General features: G+C 39.8%; 1 protein-coding gene across 4 annotated transcripts in view; it reads right to left on the reverse strand.

Annotated features, from left to right (window-relative positions):
- CTNND2 (catenin delta 2) overlaps positions 1-16,936 on the reverse strand; it is a 557,661-nt gene that overhangs the window by 204,556 nt on the left and 336,169 nt on the right. The window contains exon 4 of one of the 4 annotated variants that reach the window (XM_042464994.1): positions 8,257-8,325. The exons of the other annotated variants lie outside the window; for them this stretch is intronic. Coding sequence (XP_042320928.1) covers positions 8,257-8,325 — 69 coding nt within the window. The remainder of the gene's footprint in view (positions 1-8,256; positions 8,326-16,936) is intronic. 4 annotated transcript variants of the gene reach the window in all.

Here is a 16,936-nt window from a genome sequence, read left to right on the forward strand (position 1 = left end):
GAGAGAGAGAGAGAGAGAGAGAGAGAGAGAGAGAGAGAGAGAGAGACCCTTTTCTGAGGGTGGGGTGGCGACCACTCTCCAGCCCTCTCTCTGATTGGCTGAAAACTGTGAGTGTGTGACTCCAAAGGATTGGTTGCTCTGTAGCCAGCCTTGCTCTCAGGGCTGGAGGGAAGGTAGAGAGACCTTCTGCCTTCCGAGGACAGGAAGGGAAGGGAGGGAGCAAGGAAGGAAGGAAGAGAAGAAAAGGAAGGAAAAGGGAAGGAAGGAAGGAGGGAAGGGAGGGAGGGAGGGAAGGCAAAGGAGGGAAGGAACGGAGGAGGATGCTCCTTTGCCTTTGAGAGAAGCCTTCCCTGCCGAGGGCTCTCTTTAGGACCCAGGGGCTTTCCAGAGTACAAGACTACCCCCGACTTTGGGGAACATTTTTCTGGGCTAAAAAGTCGTCTTATAGGCCAGAAAATACGGTACTTAGGATGGCTAAGACAAATAACCTAGTTTAAATCTTTCTCTTGAAATCAAGATTCCTTTCCAAATAAACAAGCCAGGATTTTAGGAAGGGGGGGGGGTGTCCAGAGTAAGTGCCACCATTATAATGGAGCTTGGGCGCGGCGGCGCAGCTGCACGCACCATTCATTTTTCTAATGGAAGGGGGGGGGGTCTGGACCCCAAGAGTCCCCCCCCTTGGCTACATCCCTGGCTCTTTTAAATACTGGACTATATTAGTTGGTAGGAAACATAATACACTTACATTGTTGATTTTGAACCACAAACACACATATGCTTTCAATTATATTTTCATAATATATTTTTTTAAAATGATATTCTATATCATGAGGCCAGAAGATTATAATCAAAACGTGCTCCTTCCCTAGAGAAACTGTGGCGGGGTACAGACCGCCGCTTTGCGGCGGTCTGCCGCCGCCGCCAGTAGGTCCGCGGGGGAGCCGGAGCCTTCAGACGGCCCGACTCCCGCGCGGACCGAAAAAAGAAGCTCCAAAATGGAGCTTCTTTTACCGTCGCGTTTGCAACGTAGCGAGGCGCCAGGGGCGCGCTCGCTACGTCACAAGCGGCGCGACACGTCTGGACGCTGTGCGTCCAGTACGTAAAGATGGCGGCGCCCGTATGAACAGGGCGCCGCCATCTTGTACGTATTCAATACGTACTAGGGTTAGGGGGGTGCGGAAGCACCGCCCCTTCCTAACCCTAGTACGTATTGTATACGTACTATTTGGCGGTCTGTAAACCGCCTGTGCTTCTTGTATGATGTTTTCAAAATGTTCCACCGAAAAAGAAACCAATACTGCAGCAGTTCAGTACTAAAGTAGTTCAGATAACCCAAGAGCTATGAAAACTGTTGATAGAGGTCCACTCAAGCATCTCTCTCTCTCTCTCTCTCAAGTGAAAGACATATATCTATAGACAGATATTTGTTCTCTTGGTCCTCTTACACAGTGTGAAGACACCGCACTGCTAATAGTATCATAGAATCACAGAATCGTAGAGTTGGAAGAGACCACAAGGGCCATCCAGTACAATCCCCTGCCATGCAGGAACCCTCCATCAAAGCATCCCCAAAAGATGGCCACTTAGCCTCTGTTTAAAGATGTACAAGGAAGGAGACTCCACCACAGTCTGAGGGAATGTGTTCCACTGTCGAACAGCCCTTACTGTCAGGAAGTTCCTCCTGATGTTGAGGTGGAATCTCTTTTCCTGTAACTTGCATCCATTGTTACGGGTTCTGTTCTCTGAAGGAACAGAAAACAAACTTGCTCCCCCCTCAATATGACACCCCTTCAAATATTTAAACAGGGCTATCATATCACCTCTCAACCTTCTCTTCTCCAGGCTAAATATCCCCAGCTCCCTAAGTCGTTCCTCATAGGACATGGTTTCCAGACCCTTCACCATTTTAGTTGCCTTCCTTTGGACACGCTCCAGTTTCTCAATGTCCTTTTTGAATTGTGGTGCCCAGAAATGGACACAATATTCCAGGTGGAATATTTTGAAAACATTTTGAAAACATCAAACAATAAATCTTATTTTTCATATGCAAGGTAATTCACAATCCTACGATCTATGCAACACTTTCTTTTTTTCTTTTTTGAACAGTTGCAACCTTGGTGACTGTGGAGATTAACACACAGGAAAAGGAGGGATTGCTCTCATACGTTATCGCATCTGTGCTTATTCCATCCTTCTCCCATCAGTGGCACCCACCACTGTACTAATGGGAGTTTCTGTTAATACAAAGTGATGGGGTCATGCCACTTCAGTGACAGAATGATGAGATAAGCGCAATGTCATTTGATGTGATTGTGTGATAAAAACAACTGAAGACTGGGATAAGGACAGATGTCATCTGATCATCTTCGCACGATTGCGCCAAAAGAATGGGGTAAGGATGGGAGTGTTCTGTCCTTTACCCCGTGTAATAATCTCCTACAGCTTAGCTTCAAAAACAGCCTTTTTCAATTGATTTCAGAGGACCTAAGATTAAAGTAATACCATTCATTGGTTTAGTCAAACATTCTTTCCAATTCTATTGCAAGTGGGCTCCTGTTTTTTAAAAGATTTCAAAATGTGTTCTGCTCTAAAAACACCAAGCCACATGTTAAGACAATATAAACTGGCTATATGATGCATCTCCAAATGCCCACAAAGCAATGATGAAGCAAAAGACCGAACTTCTAATTGGCTTTATACTCATCTGATATTTTGTAAGAAAAAAATCATTAAACAAGAAAAAATGATTCAAAATACTGTCATGTGCCTTTGAATAATTGGCTAGTAATGCCATATTTGGCAGACTTAATTTATGGAAAAGTTGGGAAAGCCCTGCCCGTGTCAGAATTGTGTTTTGAGTTTTACATATTTTATCAGAGAATAATATTGTATGACATCCAAATTAGAATAAGGACTGCTTTAAGAAATCCACCAACAGCAAGTATTACATTTACAGGACTAGGCAACCTGATGCCCCTGAGATGTTTTGAATGATCAGGAATTATGATAGCTTTAGTCCAGCACAACTGGAGAGCACCCAGTTGCATAAAGCTGTGCCATGAAGACAATGGAGAAACTTGCATCAAAAGGTGTCTATAGGTAAGTATTAGCTATAGTGAGACCAAATTATGGCTTCTTTCTGTATTATTCCCACATAGCACAAATGCACCTGCACTCATAATAAATGGTGAGATTGTTTCCAGGGTGAAGGAGCATTTCAGTTTATACAAAGTCACAGAAACATACACCTCATTATGTACAACCAGTCCTGGTTTAATCACACATCATGTTATCACTTCTACAGGAAACGATACTGAAATAAGAGAAAAGTACATATAATTTATTGTTGTTTTTGTTAATCCTGTTTCTGATCTCTTGATGAGGACAATTAAACAAGCTAGTTAGAGATTATTTGGAAAGTTTAGGTTAAATACTACCTGAGTGAAGCTTACCACTACAAAAAGTCATTAATACCTTTTTTTATTGTTCCCAGTGTTTATCACAGTATAATAAATCACCAGTAATGCTAGCTTTTAGTAGCATTAGCGAATACATTTAGTAGAAAGCAAACAAAATATTAAAGAAGAAACATATGTCCATTAGAGTAGAAAGTAAAAGCAGTTTATATAAAGGTTATGATATTTTTAAAAACCAAGTGCTTTACTCAAGGAAAACATCACCAATTTTGCTTCAGACAATTAAAAAAACCTGGCTTACATTCAGACTAAAGATGAGAATCACTCCCTTGAGTAATTAATCATTGAACTGGACAACACTGGTTTTCACAGTGATGCAATGACAGGGCAATCATTTCTCATTTAAAACCTGACAGTATGGCCAGGAAAAAAGATGAACTTAATTGGAACATATAATTTAAAACTGTCTATGTTTTGCCTGCCACACTGTATCTTTTCCTTACCTCTTGTACAAAACATCTCCCTCTGTCAGGACCATTTTGCAAAGTGGTGGTAAACTTGTGTCTCATACCAATTCAATCTCTACATAAAGAGGCTAGGCCCTATCAGTAAAGGGATTGAGTCTACTATTCTAGGGCACAGATTATGGGGTGGACAGTTAGGGGACAACAGTGGCCGCCTCACTTCTCGTACACCTGAGGCTACCTACTGTTCCCTTCTATGGCAAGACATGGCTGTGCATACCAAGAAACTTGATCATACCCACTAAATTAGACTTCTGCCCTCAGGAAGAGCGAAGTCTGCTCTCTTGTTAACTATTATTGAAGTAAGATTCAAGCATCCATTCACCCAAGTTCTGCACAAAGAAATGGGTGTGAGAGTGGAAAATGGTATATAGCCCTTCAGCTCAGGCAGCAAAACATCTAGGGCTGGCCTGGAAGATGCACAATGGATATTTCTTCCTGAAAAAGCCTTGCTTACAAATATACAGCATATCAGGGTTCAATATCACATATGGCTATCACCAACCTAAGTTAAAATGAGTACCTGACTTTAACCAGTTTACTTAAAATAAATTTAGGACCGCAGATGCCTACATTACAATCTGGGCTGATGATTATTGGAAATTTATCCTAGTCAGATGTCATACTTAAAACTAAGTTATAGTAATATAGGCTTTCTGTCTCTTTTCATCATCTATCCCTCTGCTGTAGCATGTAATATTCATTTATTCTTCAATCTGAAAGAACTAAGTAATCACTAATTTTTTTCCCTTAGAAATTAGTATTTCTAAATACTCAATAAGGAGGCGTTACAAACCGCCGCTGCTCTTTGCTCCGTGAGGGAGTCGCAGCATACAAACCGCGCGACTCTCTCGCGGAGCAAAAAAGAAGCTCCAAAATGGAGCTTCTTCCTGCAGCGCCATTATGACGTCGCGAGGCGCCCATGGTGCACCCGCAACGTCATAACCGCCGCGACCCGTCTGGACGCTATGTGTCCAAGACGTAAACATGGCGGCGGCCGTGTGGAACGGCCACTGCCATTTGTCACGGACTGAGTCCGTGATAGGGAAAGGGGCGTCTAGAAGAGACGCCCCTTTTTTAAAATGGGACGTCCTGAGGACGTCCGAAATGGTGGTCTATAACCCGCCAACATTTGGTTAATTATGAAAAGTAATTCAGTAAGCTTTAATATAAACTGTAAGGTGGGGTGAAAGCCAAGCAGTGGCTGTTTCTTCTTTTTTCTTTTGCAATATATTACAATAGTCCTTTTTTAAAAAACGAGATGAAACTAAACACTTAAATGTTGTATTTTTAAATTTGTAGACCTCAAAGGCAAAATCATAAATGAATTTGAGCTGCAAAAGAGGTGGGATTCAGAATTCCTAGCAAAACAGATTAAGTGTGCCATCTTCATACTTCCAAGTAAACACTAATGAAAACATCACTTATTTGGGAAAGCCTATAAAGAAAGAGAGAGAGTCATGACACATTGTCCTGCAAGCATTGGGGCTGTGAAAAGGATCTTTCAGTAAATGTTTAAGCTGCTACAAAATGTGCATGTTTTAGGCCTCTTGGAAAACAAGTTGGCATTTTTTGTTTCTTCTATCACCCACCTCTTTTAATCTGGTTTGAGAACGTGAGAGTAACTCCTCACCCTAAACGTTGGTCTACATGTTTAAAATACTTCTCATTCCAGTAGAAAAGAATGTGATTTGTGATTCACAGGAGTTCAGGCTTTTCTGGTGGGCCTTCAGTAAAACTCCTTAAACTCTATGGAAAAAAGGTTGTACAGTTTTTACCAGAGTATCCACAGAAATGTGCATTATCATATGTGTGACCATCTATCTGCTTCATATGCATTCATATCGCTGCACATTTTTGGCAGAGGGTGGGTAAACAGATGCAAATAGATACAAATTTGTACAGGAAAGTGAAGACAATTAACCATTGATGTGAATGTGCAAAAATGCACACCAATTTGCAGAGTACACATATATGTAGACTAGCTCTAGCCTGCAGGTATAGTAATTTGTGATGCTGCAGCATGGACAGAGACAAATGTCATTCCTGACTTTGGTGCCTACCTGCAATTGCCAACAGAGACAGTTAATGACATGTCAGTACCCAATTGGAGAATGTTTTGTTACTTGTCTTTTCCAGTGTGCAATCAACACTGACTTTATGCTATGTCTGGACAACCAGGGATTCTAATAAACTGGTGCACAGCAGACCCTTTTGTGGCCTACAGTCCAAGGCAGCTAAACTAGATGTAATAATATTAATCTCATTAGTCCATGTATTTTTTTTTAAATAGTAGCCAATGTGAAGATGCCTGGTCAGCATTGTGGCACGGGGAACTTTAATCCTTTGCCCACACCACAGGCCAAAGGCCCCTGCCTTTGTTTGCTCCAAGGGCAAACAGGTGTGTAGTGCTCTCCCTCCACCTGTATCTGTGTGTATAGGGCATAGGTCCAATTCAGAGGACTCCTCTTTTGGATTATATAAAAATAATCATAGATGTGGTAAATGACACAATTAACTTTGTATCCAGCTTGGTCTTCAGGAAACAGATTACTTATGATTCTACACCTAGATGGAATTTGCTTTGCTATTTCCCCAATAATACAGTTACTGTATATATTCATGTATAAGTCTACAAATTTTTGTCAAAAAATTGACAACAAAAACTTGATCGACTTATCCATGAGTCAATGTAAATAATGTATTTTAACTTTTTTCCTTCTGTGAGTAGAATGGCAAAAGGTACAAGCTTAGTTCATCCTGGGAGCACCCAAAAGAAGCACCAACTCATCTACTCTTTCTACCATGCTGCTGCTTCTAGCCTTTTTGAATGCTTCGGTGGAAAAACGGCAGTGGTGGGACCTCTTTGGTGCTTCCCTTCAAAAGAGTACCAAGAGGAATTGGGCTTAGAAGGATCTGAATAAGACATTTCTGTATGAAGATAGTAAACTTTGTCCTTTACATCATTTGTTGCATGCCCCTAAATTTTATCCTTGACTTATCCACGAGTCATATCAAAATTCATAATTTTGCCCCAAAACTTGCCATTGACTTATACATGAGGTCGACTTATAGTCAACTATATGCAGTATGTTTTTCCTTTCTTTCTGTAGCAAATTGGGTCTTGTGTTGGCCAGAACTGGATTTGAAAACCTTTTCTCTCCACTGCTGTTTCATCCTAAGATTTCTTTTTAAGGCACTTAAGACAGATGTGTGTTACCCTGATTTTGTGAATGGCTCAGTGTATATGCAGACCATAGGCCATGCTCCACAAAAAAACCATTAGTTAAACCTGTGACAACTTTATAAATATTCATCAACTAACATTTTAAATATAAAAATAGATCTTAAGAAAGGTATATACATTTACTTTGTACAATTTCTGTCCTCCTCAGCCTCAGAGATTCTTCCAGCTTCATACTATCTGTTTGTTTTAGCCCTGTGATGTATCATGCCCATTAATACTGTTGAAGAAGTAATTAATATTGCTCAAAATACAGGATTTTTAAAGGCGCTTCCTCAGTATCACATATATTTAAATTTAACATGATAAATGACACAGATATCTAATACACAACATATGCAGCTGTGAAAAACATAAAGGGAGTTGTGGTTATTTGCAAACATTCACATTTTTAAAAAGAAATCAGTGCTCCATATAGTGCCAAATGATGATGTCAATTAAAGAGGAAAGTTACCTCAATTGCCAAATGCTACATTTTTTTTGATACCCACATTTAAAAATATTTAGAGAAGCACCTTACTGAGGAAGGTTACTCTAAGGTTTGCCTAATTCGCATTGTGATACAGAGCCAGTGCTCTTGTTGAAATATTGTCAGTCCTTTTAAAAGAAGGAAATTATTATTACTAAACAGGTGTTATTCAAGAGGAGATTTAGCCAAGAAAAGGCAAGTATGGCCGACCTGTGTCTGAAAATTGTTGTCTTTCTTCCATTTCATAGAGAGAGGCCAAGAAAGGAGGGACAAATAAAGCCTCTCCTGAGAATATCTAGGAAAGGCACGGGAGAATACAAGATGTTTCTGTGATATAGGGGACCTGAACACCTGTCACAACATGCAACCCTTTGCATCTTGGCAAAGATTTTTTAATAAAATATTCATGGTGCTTTAAACTATTTGATAAAAGAGTGCTTCAGTACTGTAAATCAGTAGATAGTGGGCAATTAAAATGTAGTAACAAAGTTTGTCTACATGCATTTATCAGCCATGATCCAATGCACTGTACAGATGGGATTCTATTATAACCTGCCTTCTCAAATAAGGTGTTAGAAATGAATCAATCATTCAAGTACATACACATTTGAATGCGTATTTGAAATCTTATTGGAGGCAACCTTCATCCAGGAAAAAGGGTTCATGAAAGATCTGGAGAGGAACAGAATTGTGGAGGTTAGCAGAAAAACAAATACACATGGTTCAAATCAGTCAGTCATTAAGAGAAATAATAATGCAAATGTTGAACACATGAGTAGCATTTAGAAGCAGCTGCAACCATTTTTGAATACAATAAGTAAGGTAGCTGAACTTGTCTGATAACAAGGATATGGTATTTTATAACTTCAGTTTATTATGGGTGCAAAAATACATATATACTTGGTTCCTGAGGTGTCATCCACGCACAAGAAAAAAATTCTATTAAGTAATATGAAAAGATATCTTTTAATCATAAATAAAGATTATCTATTCTATTTTATCATTTTATCAGTGCCATCTGTTTGTCTGTCTGTCTGCCTGGCTATCTATCTATTATATCATTTTATCAATACTGTTCAATGTCAGTCCTTTATCTGAGTTATAATGTTCATGGAAGGAAAAGAAAAGGTTTTTTAACTATAATATTTTTAAAATAGCTGTTGCAGTATTAGACACAATACAGGATAAAAATCTAACCAAAACTAATAGCACAGAGTAACGTATTTCCTTTGCTGAGGGAAGATCTACTTTAGGGAAGTTTCAAAAGTTGCCAGGCAAGAAAAGAACAAAACTCCAGGCCTCAATCTCAAATATCAAAGCATGGCTGGGGAACCTGCAGACCTGATAGTACAGAAGTCCAGTTCTCATTAGTCCTACTCTGCCTTGATAGGAGCAAAAGATTATGGAAACAGTAGAACATCAAAATGTGCTTAATGGCATATGTTTCCACCAAGCATGGAGTTGTCCATTACCTGAGATGCTGGGCATAATCCATCACTACTGATTTATACTTGCACACATAACACACATCAGATTGTGTACATAAAATTGTTTCAGATTTTGTATTGACTAAGGAAAGCTTTGAATATATGTGAAGAAGTCTCAAACATATGCTCAGGATAGCTACACCAACTAAGAAACGGGCCAAATGGACTCCTCTTTTTGATAGGATCAAATATTATCCATATAAGAAAGACATCAGAACATCCCACTAAATGTAAAACAAGTGATAATGGAAGGATGACTAGCTTGACATCCAGACACTCAACAAGAACTATGCAATAATTCTGAACACTTTCATTTTGGAAAGAAAATTGAGTAAAGCCTACCCAACAACTTTTACATCAACATTCATTAGATAGGAACCCTATACCATATCAAATGTGACTATGCTACCAAATGGAGCACACCTGGTTAATATACAGTCACATACTTTCCTGTAAAAGGAGAAAAATCAGGAATGCAAAAATCAAGGGATTACTTCAGATTTCTAGATGTTTTCTATGGAAATGCATCCACTCTCTGCAGTTTATCACACTAGTGAGATCCCGCAGAAAAATGACAGGAAAACAAATTTAAAGTACATTTGAATTGAAACAAAACTTGCAAATTTGGGGAGTTTCACACCAGGGGACTGCCCAAGTGAAATAATGTGAAGTTAATCCAAATGCAAAGCAGAGAAAGCAGGGTTTTTTTTTACTTTCGGGTTGTTCTGAAAGTAAAAAAGCTGCTGGTTTTCTTTGCTTTGCATTCGGATTAACTTCGCATTATTTCACGTTAACTGTGACGTCGTGCGATAAACTTTGGGCATTTCTGGGTTTTCTTCGCTTTAAATCTCATTTAACTCCCGTTTTTCCACGGGATCTTGCTAGTGTGATAAACTCCTTTGTGACAGTGATACTCTGGGCAAACTGAGGACAAAACTACTCATTCCATGTAATTTTTTTTTTTAAAATTAGGAACTTAATGTGGCTGGTGATGATTCAATTTGATGGTGAAGAAGGGCTTCTTAATTCTTTCTGCTCCTGCTTCAGTAGCTGCTCTCATGCATGGGGGAAGAGGAGAAGCACCAGAAGTAGGAAATTTTAACCAACCCAAGAAAAAAAAATTCTAAAGAGCAAAGATTGATTTTGCCATTTAATATATGAGAATGAGAAGTATAAGGAACACCATTTTACTACACTCATGAATTTTGATATCCATGGGGTGTATATCCTGGAACTAAACCCCAGTAGATAGCAGGGGCCCACTGGACTATACTGAATCTTGATACTTATGTGTAAAAGAAACGTAATATATAATCAGAGCATTCCTAAAATAATCACTAATTACTATGTTTACTGGAAGAGTATTTGTCACTTTGATTTTAGCTACTATTCAGTAGAATAATTCTGTCTCTTCAATCCACTGATATATAGTTGTTGTTGTTTTGTTATAGTCCCAAAAGATAATCTCCTTGTTTTAGCAAACTGCCTAACATAAAATGGCATTGGGATAAATCCCCTTTCAAGTTTCAACTTCAGGAACATTGATTTTAATAATTCTGCTGGGTCCTGAAAGATACATTTTTAGCACCTCCTCATTCTCTCCTTTTTCTTAATCAGTCAAATCCCTTGTGGGCCTCACAGATGGAAATGTTCTTACTAACTGAATTGGCACAAAGTCACTCACTAAATATTTAAATCCTTAGATTAGTTGTATGAACAGTATTTGGCTCTAAAACCACTGACAAGTGCCTATCTCCTGAAGGCTCAGCCAGCTCCCCAGTTCTGTGCAAAGGTGATGCTATTCTGTACTGCCGTAAGGTAATATGACCTTTCTTACAAGAGCGTATTTTTCTATACTGACATTTACACTTGAGCACCATATGCTTCCTATATCCATTTATGTTTGGAAAGTCTCACACACTGTTTTAAAATGTTTTGTCATCTTCTCCAACTCCTAATTTCCAATATTTTTTTTAAAAAAAGGAGACAACTTTAGCTATTTTTACCTTCTTTTACCTTTTTTCTTTAAACCCACAACAGAGAAGACAATAGCGCCTGAGATTCTGCATTAGCAGGCATGTTGTCTATTTTACAAGCACCATATCAGAATTATGCATTTCCTTCCAATAATGAATGAAAGCAAGTTTTGTTATACTTTATCATTACTACTGGATTAAGAAGGATGAAATGGAAGCATTGCATCTAAAGCTGCATTTCCTTCTTGAAAGATGATATATCATCTATAAAATGCTTTGGAAATGGAAAAGAAAACAGGAAAGAATTAGATTACATGGATTAGATCTCCCCCTCCTTTTGCCCATTATCACAGAGGACAATAGAACACTTAATTTGTCAGAATTGTCTGGAACTGCATTATTGATTTCACCCCCAAGCATATCACTACAATAAATCTGATGGTCTTCTGATGTTGCTTTTGCTGTGCCTAGGCAGCATCAAGACACTGGCTATTTGCCACTGCTTTGACTGCCAGAACCACAGTTAATGTGGCTGATGATTTGCTAAGCTGCAATGCATCTCTCAAAAAGGAAGGTATTTTGGTAGTATACCAGGCTGAGTAGGTATGGAGACGAAGCTAGGTGAGAAAGCTTAAGGAGTCCTTTCTTTTTTGTCAATAGCAACCCTGCTTTTGAAAAAATCAGTCTTCCTTTGCAAAAATGACAACAGACTTTTTTAGTACAAGTCAATGATGTAAGGTCCTTATCACATGAGAAAAGAAAGCGGGTGGGGTGGAAGAGTAGTGACTTTTCCCTGCCTTTCCACATGCTGTTGTGGCACCTCAGTTCTCTTTCCTGAGGGAGATGTTCATAAAAGCGTGACTTTTATCAAATGGATTTTTCCAATGTGAGAAAGGCACACTATTATGACTGTCTCCCTTGAGAGGAGAACAGATATGCTATGACAGCATACAGAGAGGCATGGAGAAAACTACTACTCTCAGGCTCCATTTTAGCTTTCTTTTCCCATGAGATAAGGGTCTAACTGATTAAGGGGTTTCCAGACAAGAAATGTGACAAGCAGAAAAAACAGCAAAATTTGTGTGGAAGCAGAAAGCTTTTCATTTGGAGCCAAAAGCAATGAGAAGTATAAGCCAATGTTTAACTGGTATAATTAGTGCTGCACTTTCATAGTACAAAATGGCTTCTAAAAGCAACTTCAAGAATTGCATTTTTTGGGTGAAAAACCCAAACCAACAATTCCTTATTTGTAACAATAAAGAACATTTCTTGAGTGAATGCCCATCTGTCTATTTGCGGCAGCCACAATTCATTAGGACATTATGTTAGACAACTCCACGTTTGATGGTGTTTTGCCTACTCTTCTAGATGTAATGCTCAAATTTATGTCAAAATTCCAAATGTGGAGGATTACTGGAAGCAAAAACTGGAGGTCAGTCATGACTGATCAGAAAACTGTGATTGATGCCATGGAATATGACAAGAGGGTGTTTGCCTGGGAGGGCGGCGCCACAATAAGACATGAGCCATATGTGGAGGAAAGGCCACAACTTTATTCACGCAAAACCAGCAGCCAAAAGGTAGGGTTGGCCAAAAGCATGAGGTCTGGATCATCGTACAACCCGCTGTTGTAAGATACTGGCCAGTCATATATCAGCAAGATATCTGGATGAGCTAGGGGCTGATGGAACGCCCTCTCATATCCATGCAACCTAGTGATTGCATTCAAATTAAATCCCCTAGTCATCGGGAAGCGGTGTCACGTTATGGCCCCCGCAATGGCCACAACGCATGTCCTCATCGCTCCCGTGTCCCATAGGGACTCCCGATACAGTGCTATGCAACCATATAGACCATGACCACCAGATCCAGACCCTCTGCTGCCGCCCCAAAGTTGTAACAAACACCAACACCCTGGCGGAGGGCGGGTGGGAGAGCCAAGCAGAAAATGGCACCGTGCACTGGGCAACTGGGCCTAAATAGGCCATGCCCAGGGGGTTGCTGGGAAGGGAGTTGCACTGCCCCCAGAGCAGCCGAATCAATTGGTCGCCCTGGAGGACCGAGGCAACCATAGAGAGGGACTATCCGCCCCCTAGAGCGGCCTTTCAGAGGCGGAAGTACCTCCATTTCCCTCCCCAGCAACCAATCGCCAGCAAGCACACCCCAGCAAAGCATGCTGGGGCACTCCACCGAGCCTGCGTCGCCGCTCCGGCGGCAACACGGCCTGCCCGCTCAGTCGGGCGGCCGTCTTTTTTGTTTTGTTTTTGCTATTATCCAGTTGGTTATGCCTGGCTTCAAGACAAAAGTTGAAATTCCAAAAAGAGAGCTTCCTTGAAGCAAAACAAAAACCCAAACAAAAACAAAGACCCCACAAAGGCTTGTTTAGGGTCTGAAACACAGACAAAAAGTGCCACATTTGGGTTGATCCGGGGGCATGTCATGCATATGGCGCATGCCCCTGGATTGGCCAGAACCCATGCTGAGGCTGACTAATGCAGACCAAAGTTGGCCTCAAAAGGAGCAGGGAAAAAATGTTCCTTGCCAGGCAGTCCATTCTGGATCACCATAGCAGCCGGCCTTGGGAATGATCTGGGCACTCCAAGCTGCTGATCTGTTTGACGTCTATGGTACAGTTCGAACCTAACAGACTGCTTTGTTTGCTACCCAAATACAGTGGGCACTTTCTAAACAAGGGGTTCCTAGAAGCAAAAACAAGAGGAGGATGCTATAACTTTACCTTAATTTTAAAGAACGGCTTAAAGAAAACCTCAGACAAACAGGAGAGGGCTTCTGAGGGAAATATCTAAATGTATTTATCTTCATTGCCATGACCAATCACCAGAGAGCAATAAAACATTACACAACTACTATCCATGCACATGGTAAGAAAGTAGTAAAAATGGGACAGCATTACAAAAAAAAATACCAGTTTTAAAAGCAGGCATAATCTAAGACTGCTTTATAACATGATTTATTTTTTTCCAATACATAAAAAGCACATCTGCTGACTTCCATCTGCCCTAGGATCTTTGGCAACTCATACTCACTGAATCAACTGGAGTAATTTTTGGATTTTCTTTTAAAATCACTGTAGCATGGACATCCAAAATGACCATTTTACTAGAAAGCTTGTGGGTTCCTTGCAACTTAATATTTACTTTGTTTGTAGTTTTTTTGGTCCAAATACACACACAACACACACACACATATACAGCTGGACATTATACGTTTGAACCAAGACAATGAAGAAACAATTTGAAAATCTTCAGATTCTCTTAAGATGCCAGCCACAGATGCTGGTGAAATATCAGGAATAAACTCTTCTACGTAGCCCGAAAACCCACAAAAACTATGGATACCGGCCATGAAAGCCTTCGACTTCAAATTTGAAATCTGATAATCTTTAAATAAAATCTGGCAGTAAAAGAACTAAAATTAATTCGTGGAGGATTTTACATGCTGCAACACAAATTGCCTTTATGTTGACTTTCAATGATGGCTACATTTGGACTGACACACAAGAATTGTAGTCATCAAAGCACTGTTCAGGTCCTGAAAACTAAGAGTGTGGCTTCCCTGACTGAATCTGCCTAAACATAGTCTTCTGCTTTTACTGCTGTATCCCATTTACAGAGTGTTATCATTTCTTCCAATGAGTCTAGTTGTCTCATGGCATATTCAAAATATGACAGCTTCAGTTTGATCATTTTGGTTTCTAATGTGAGTTCAAGGCCTGATTTGCTTTGGAACCATTCCTCTTCTTGAGGAACTCCACAGACCTCTCCTCCAGCACCACATTTCAAATGAGTTTTCTTTTCCTATAATCTTTCCTCACTGTCCAGGTTTCATAATTGTTATAGAAAAACAGAAATACTATGGATGATCCTGACTTAGGATTTAATGATATATATCTTTGGCAAAGTTTAGAAAAACTTGAATAAACTTGCTGCATTCTGGTCTGAAAAAAGTGGGGGGGAAAGAACTAAAATGCATCCAAACATCCTGCTGATTTCAATAGAGCAATTTCAGTTTGTTTATATCTGATGCTAAACAGAGCCATGCATGAAAATGAATTATCAATTCAGCCTCTACAAGATCACATGAAATCCACAACGAAGGAATTTTTAGTACCTCCCTTCCAGTATCCCTGAGCATGGTTGTCAACAAGCCTTGAAGATATTCCCCGGATGTTTTTACCAAAATCAAAATCCCTGGAATTCCCCAATATTATATTAGTATTCAGTCAAAATCCCTGAAAGAAATTAATTAAATTCCTCGAATTCTGGGGCATTCCTCAGAAAGTGGAAACACTGCTCTTGAGAGAAAAACATTCAGGTGTGCCAAACTGAGGCTCATTCAATACTTCTGAACTGAGAGTGAACAGAACGTTCGCTGGTTTAAAAGTTTGAAGTGCTCTGTTGATTACAATGTGATTAGTAATAAGCCTAACTCTTGATGGTGTTCAAATCAGCAGTGTCTTCCCTGAGTTGTTCCAGCCATTTCACATCCCAAGCAGATGAGTTAGCCCATGAGGGATCCACACAGCTACAGTTTCAGAGACATGATTGGATATCATCTTCTAAAATTAATGGGTTCAAACCACTAACAGCCCTAGTGGCGCAGTGGTTAAATGCTTGTACTGCAGCCACTCACTCACAAACCATAAGGTTGCGAGTTCATACTAGCAAAAGGTCCTAAAATCAGTACCCAGATTGTTGGGGGCAATTGGCTTAACACTTTGTAAACCACTTAGGGAATGCTTAAGTGCACTGATAAGGTATAGAAATGTACTTGCGATGCTATTTGGGGTAAAGGTTAATATCAAATGCAGATTAAAGATGTCAAAAGCAAGTCTCCATTTCATCTTCTTTAATATCGTTTCCACTCTCAGGGCAGCACCTATATATCTAGGTACCCAGAGCAGTGGTTACCAAATCCTGGTCCTCCAGGAGTTTGGGACTTCAGTTCCCAGAAACTCCAATCGCTTGGCCAACAGTAGGAATTCTGAGAGCTGATCTCTGAAACATCTGGACAACCAAAGTTTGGGAAGCACTGACCTAGAGGATAATCCTCAGGAACTTTGACTTCAGTGTAAGCAGGAAGGTTAAGCTGAGAAAGAGACAAGTTGTGCTCCATGCAAAACTGAGGCAGGCAGTGAAGTAGCATCAAACAGTTTTAATGCAGCCAATCTACAATGACATCCTCTGATATAATAATTTAAGCATCCCTCTGGGCTGCCTGGCATCATATTCTGTATGCTTAGTGGCTTCATTTGTTTGCAAGACAATGACCAGATATTTAAAGGTTTTTTTAATCTATTTCTATCTTATAATATTTATACACCATATAGCTGGTCTCTCACTTTTAGAAAAATCCATGACCTCTCTTCTTCACATCCCAAGAGCTGAAATGTAACCATTCATCATAACATAGTACTGAGAACCCTCACATTCTATGGAACTCTGGAATTAAAATAACCACATCAGTGACAAAGAACAACACAAACAGACATCTATCAGCTAGGCTGTGAGTGGTGAAAGTCAAGAGTGTCAAGAACTAAACCTAGTGAGTTTATCTAACATTAAACACAAGAGTGAATTCAGGCTTCCTTTACTCATTTGGATACTGAAATAGCATTGCAAATATAATTGCTCAGGTGGCACCTGATTTGCAGGGGTATGCTTTCATGTAATTTGGGATATGTAGTAATAAGCAGGGGTCCAGCATAAAGAACTCAGATTTAAAGACATACTTTATACCTAACATGGAATCAAAAGCAAATGATACCTATGAAGTCTGCAAAAAGATATACTGTAAGGC

Source organism: Sceloporus undulatus, chromosome 4, assembly GCF_019175285.1.
Source record: "Sceloporus undulatus isolate JIND9_A2432 ecotype Alabama chromosome 4, SceUnd_v1.1, whole genome shotgun sequence".
NCBI classification, from domain to species: Eukaryota; Metazoa; Chordata; class Lepidosauria; order Squamata; family Phrynosomatidae; genus Sceloporus; species Sceloporus undulatus.